Genomic DNA, 5960 nt, shown 5'->3' on the forward strand with positions numbered 1-5960 from the left:
CGATGGATCAATCAATCTATCAACAAGAATTCACTGATCCCTCAGGAAGCAGCTTTCAAAACCAGGACATAGCTCCTGGACTTTCTGGCTTCCTGTTCACAAGACACTTGGGGGAAGACAAGTCTTTTGAAATTTTTAATTTTATTATTGCACAGATAATACAAGACTATGTTCATGTCGTAAAAAAAAAAAATTGGGAGGACACAGAAATACGAGTGAAATATGCTTTTCTCCTCCTCACCTTGCATCCCATTCCACTGTTAAGAGCTTGCTATTGTATCCAAACTTTATAAAACACTGAACTTTAGTGGCGTACACCTAAGTACATACACATCTAATTTTTAAAGTAACTAAAGGTCCTAACAGACGCTTTAAAAAATGTATCAGTATGTCCTGGACATCCATCCAGTCAGACGACACAGACCCGTTGTAGTGACTGTAATACTATTTTACAGCATAGAGGTATCGTTATTTATCCATTTCCCTACTGATGGGCGTTAACACAGTTTCAAATTCCTCAGTATTGCAAGCTGTGTTGCAAGCACGGGTTCTTCGTGAATTCCCCACTCAGCCCTGCGCTTATTGTGGGCTTACCATCTGCTTGGGGGTGGGTGTAAACAAAACACCCAAAACTAATTTTATTTTGAGGATGGAAAGGAGCACTTTCTTCTTCCAAAGAGAGAAACTGAATGAAGATCGGTCTTTACACCAACCCAGGAGGCCGAGACCATCACGGTGTTTACCCAGCTGGGAAAAGGGGGGCCCTGATCTGTAGAAGGTAGCGAGGAAGAGGGGTGGGGGCGTGAGGGCGCGTTTGACCCTCGCCAAGGCTCCAAGGACTCGGATCTGTGGGCTGCAGCGCCGAGCTGCTCCTCCTCACACACCATGCGCGGGATGCAGGGCGGGACGGGGGCGCAGGTCGGGTGGGGCGGGGCGGGGCCAAGCGGCGCGCGACCCTCGGCGCGCCCGAGGAGGTACAAGCTGGGGCGGCCTCTCTGGCCCCCGCTCCCGCGGGCTCTATGACACCGCGCTGGCTCGTGGGATGGGGCGGAGTTGGCTGAGGGGGAGGGGACTACTGCGCGCCGTACGTCTAGCCTCGAGCTGCACGCGGAACTCTCTCGCGAGAAGAAGGAAGTGTCGCGCCTGCGCACTGCAGTAGTGACTGCTGGCTACGGCGGGTCCGCTGGCTGCTGTGTGACGGGAGGCAACGTGGAGGCCAGTGAGCCCCCCGGGACTCGCCACCATGAGCAGCACCTTAGCCAAGATCGCGGAGATCGAAGCCGAGGTAATGGACCCAGCTGGCACTTCACTCTCCGTCGGAGCGTTCCTTCTTCGAGTATTCACTCCTGCCAGAACTCTTCAGCCGCGTCAGGACTCGGCCGCGTTCCCCGACTCTCCTCAGCAGGGCTCAGGCGTTCCTCCACTCCCGTCTGCCTCGTTCTCCACCTCCCTTCAGTTCCGGTCCCGCGTTTCCCTACTCCCCACAGTCTGGTCGGGTCTTCCCCAAACCTTCCATGCCCACGTTCCATGCTCCTTGGTCGGACCCTCCAGTGTTCTGAGCTTGTCCGAACACTGTTTCTCTCAGTCTTGCCTCCCATTTTACCCCTTGCGCGACGCTGGACCTTGTCTCTGTCCCGGCTCTGGCATGCTCACATACTTTAGTATAATTTCCTCATCGTGCCTCGCACTCGTCCCCTTCTCGCGCCCCCCCCCCCCAGTGTCTTCTCTTGATGACCCCTTTTCCCAGAGTTGCTCCCGGGAATTGGATAAACAGTGGTAGCTGTTGATCCCACCTGCACTATTGTAAATCTTACCAGAAGCCTCAGAGCTCCTTACAGTCGGGGACGTGGTGAACCTGTATCCGGTGGGGCATACAGTTAGTGAAAAGTATTGAAAAAGGAACCAGCAGACGTTTTAGTCGAATCTGGACGTCGATGTAATGACCTTGGTTCTCTCTCTTCTCTTTGGGCCTCAGTTGTTTGCTCTGAGGGGATTGGGCTGGGTGATACACAGACTGGATTTTCTTTTTAAGTGACAAGATTGTATATGCTGACAGTAATAGGACCTAAGGACAACATTCTTCCTGAGCTGGGAAAGCATTTTTTGTTCTGTAGGGGCTGCTTCTGACTTATGAACCTGTTTCCTCTCTTGCAGATGGCTCGGACTCAAAAGAACAAGGCTACTGCGCATCACCTAGGGCTGCTTAAGGCTCGCCTTGCTAAACTTCGCAGAGAACTCATTACTCCAAAAGGTGGTGGTGGTGGTGGGCCAGGAGAAGGTTTGTGGTGTTTTTCTTCAACTTTGTGTGTGTGTGAGTCCTGTCAATATAATATAGGTGTATGGCTAAAAATAATTTTTAAATTTCTATCAAAGTAAATTTGCATTTTCTAAACCTAAATCCTTGAACGGTTTCCTAAACTCCTGCTGGTTTCAAAGGCAAAAGAATATTGTGTATGTGAATTGTAGTTTTAGTAATTTGTATCTTGCTCCGGTTCAAATGGAGTTACGTTCACTTACAAAAAGATGTCAGTATTTGTTGACTATAGTCAACAACATAAAAAAGTTCAGTTATCCAAAGGGAAAACAAAGGTAGTAGGAATAAGTTGAAGCCAATAGAGAGAATGCTAGGACTGAAAGTAATAGCTTAAGATCGGTAGTATTTCCTAGAGGAGGACCCCAAGTTTGAACAACCAACAAACCCAGTCAGTCATTTAAGTCTCAGGGTTTATAAGACAAGACAGAAGCCTCCCCTGCCTTTTTTTTTTTTTTAAAGACTTATTTATTTATGCATACAAGAACTGGGTTGTAGGCCAGAGGTAGGTGTGTATGTGTGTGTGTGACAGGGTTCACCAGAGACAATGGGGAACAGAACAGGCAGATATACTGAAATACACTGCTGAGGGGAGCAGTGGACAAGACAGGAGAGGTCTGCTGTGCCATGTGGGTCACCTCCCTGGCCAGGCATTGAATTTGTGTCACAGTGGCTGGTGATAGCTTGATAGGCTGTCTTTAACCCCTGTGCCACCAGGGAGGCCCAAGAAATCCCCTTTCTTTTTTGGATAAATTATTATATAATATTTGGACCTTAAGTACTATGGGTATTAGAAAGGCATATAATATTTCTTTTTTTTTAAAGATCTTATTTATTGGGCCCTCCCTGGTGGCTCAGTGGGTTGAAGCACAACACTGGTTGAAGCGCAGCACAAAGAGCTAGCCGCAGTTGCTTCAGCACCAGTTCAGTCCCTGGCTCAGGGGTGTGTCCCACATGGCTTAGCAGACCTGACCCACCCGCTTCTCCCCTCAGCAGTATATTTCAGTGGATCCACTTATACTCCCCACTTTATCTTTAGTGAATCAACTCACTCCCCTGTACCTCTGGCCTGTACCCCAGTTTTGTGTGCATAAATAAAATATTAAGTCTTTTTTAAAGATTTTATTTATTTATGCATATAAGAGCTGGGATGTAGGCTGAAGTTGGGGAAGTGAAAGGGTTCACTAGAGAGGGAGAGCAGGTAGAAGAACAGGCAGATTGACTGAAATACACTGTGGAGTGGAGTAGCAGGCGAAACAGGAGAGGTCTTTTGGGCCATGCGGGTCACGTCCCTGGTTGGAGATCAAACTTGTGTTGCAGTGGCTGTGGATTGCTTAAACCCCTTACATCACCAGGGAGGCCCCCAAGGCATGTAACAGTTTAAATGACAGAAAAGTTTTATATAAAAAACATCACGTTAAATGTTGTGAATTGCTGTGGAAGGATTTTGTATGCTTGAGTTATATACTCTAGAGGTAAACAGTAAAAAGTTGAAATAAGGGTGTAGGGATAGGCAGCTAGAATGTGAAAGGAATTACATGAGTTTCAAGTTATTTCCTAGAGATAACTTTCCTTCTGGTTTTGATATTTATGTTTTAGGTTTTGATGTGGCCAAGACAGGTGATGCTCGAATTGGATTTGTGGGTTTTCCATCTGTTGGGAAGTCAACACTGCTCAGCAACCTGGCGGGGGTATATTCTGAGGTGGCAGCCTATGAGTTCACTACTCTGACCACTGTACCTGGTGTCATCAGATACAAAGGTGCCAAGATCCAGGTGAGTTCTGAAGCCAAGGAAGAAAAGAAATCCATTCTTGAATGCATTTAAAATACATTTATTGAGGCCTTTGTGTATACTGGGGCTTATCTTTGATTTGCTGGAACCTCATTGTTAGCAGGGGAGGTAAGTAGTATGTAGAGACGTTTAATATCGTAGGTTTAATATGGTCAAGGAAGGAAGGTCTGCTAACACAAAGAAAGCTTCATGTTGAAGGTGGTAGTGGCGCTAGATCTTGATGTTCATGTAGTTTTACCAGCCAGAGAAAAGGTAAAGAGCAATTTCAACCAGTTGTAGTAGTGAACTGCCTGCTGTGGTGTGAACTTAGGAGTGGGACAAAGAGTGATAAAATGTGAATCTGGAGAGGTAGATTGTAGTGAATTATGAAGGTTCTTGTACTGCTAAAATAGTTGAGTTTTATCTTGTATGTAGTTAGGAAGTATTAGAAGCCCTTTAATAGAGAAATAACCTGATCAGATTCTTTTTAGAAGATAATTCTTGTCTGTGAGGTCTGAAGAGGTGATATCTTGAGCCATTCTTAGAGAGATTTAGAATTGTCTAATGAGTCCCCTTGGATAGGAAAGAAAGTATATGTATTTTAGATATACATATATGTGTATATATATTTAGATGTGTATATGTAGATGTATATATAGATGTCTATGTATATATATATAGATACACACACACACACACACACACACACACATATATATACTTTTTAAAAGATTTACTTATTTATGTACACAAGAACTGGGGTATAGGCCAGAGGGTGAGAGGATTCACCAGAGACAGAGTAGGGAGCAGAACACGAAGATTGACGAAGTACACTGCTGAGGGGAGCAGTGGGTGAGACAGGAGAGGTCTGCTGGGCCACCTGTGTCATCTCCGTGGCTGGGAATCAAACTCATGCTGCAGTGGCTGTGGATAGTTTCATAATGCTGTGCTTTTAGCCCATTGCACCACCAGGGAGGGTCCATATTTGTAATATAATATAAAATATAATAAAACATATTCTTGTTGAATGTTGTAACGATTATTTCATGACATCTTTTCTTGCTCTGGTAAATTTTTTTTTTTTTTAAGATTTTATTTATTTGTGCATACAGAACTGAGGTACAGGCTAGAGGCCCAGGGGTGGTGAGAGGCTTCAGCAGAGACAGAGTGGGGAACAGAACAGGCAGATTGACGAAGTACACTGCTGAGGGGAGCAGCGGGCAGGTCAGGAGAGGTCTGCCACACCATGTGGTCACCTCCAGGGCAGGCGGGAATCGAACTCATGTGGAAACGGCTTTAGATTTTCTCAGTGCTGCGCTTTAACCCGCTGCGCCACCAGGGAGGGCCTGTTGTGGAAATTTTTATGATGCTCCAGACCAAAAGGACTAGTCAGTGATTGTCTTTATTTAGATAATTAGGTCCAAACAGCTTAAACTTTTATGTCCTTGCAGCTATAGTTATGTACTAATGGGATTTGTGTGTGCATTGTTGAGTATCACATAAGCTTCTCAAATATAAGAATCAGATTGGATACTGCAACATTTGTTTTCTATTCCACATTGTTTTTTGTGTGGTGCTTACCTTTTAAACTATAGCAGCTGCTGAAAAATCCAATTTCTTAAAGATTCAGAACTTACATAATTGAAGACAGAATAGTAGGATCTAATGTTGAAATTGTAAGCTACCTGTAGTTGGTAGTTTCTTCAGTAACTAGTATATCAAGACCTGCTGTGTGTTTTTCTCTTGAAGAATAATATCCCTTGGCATCCCTGAGTTCTCTGTGGTGTCCCAGAGTGTCTAGGTGTAGACATTTGCTTTCTGTCTTAACTGGGCTATCCAACGAGTTGTGAGGTACCTTTATATATATATATATATAT

General features: G+C 45.1%; 1 protein-coding gene across 1 annotated transcript in view; it reads left to right on the forward strand.

Annotated features, from left to right (window-relative positions):
* Positions 1-1105: 1105 nt before the first annotated feature.
* DRG1 (developmentally regulated GTP binding protein 1) overlaps positions 1106-5960 on the forward strand; it is a 22702-nt gene continuing 17847 nt past the window's right edge. Inside the window, exons 1-3 of the mRNA XM_004690929.2 lie at positions 1106-1285; positions 2155-2278; positions 3911-4086. Coding sequence (XP_004690986.1) covers positions 1244-1285; positions 2155-2278; positions 3911-4086 — 342 coding nt within the window. The 5' untranslated portion in view covers positions 1106-1243. The remainder of the gene's footprint in view (positions 1286-2154; positions 2279-3910; positions 4087-5960) is intronic.

The sequence above is a fragment of the Condylura cristata genome, unplaced genomic scaffold (assembly GCF_000260355.1).
Source record: "Condylura cristata isolate star-nosed mole 26May11 unplaced genomic scaffold, ConCri1.0 scaffold00029, whole genome shotgun sequence".
Classification (NCBI taxonomy): Eukaryota; Metazoa; Chordata; class Mammalia; order Eulipotyphla; family Talpidae; genus Condylura; species Condylura cristata.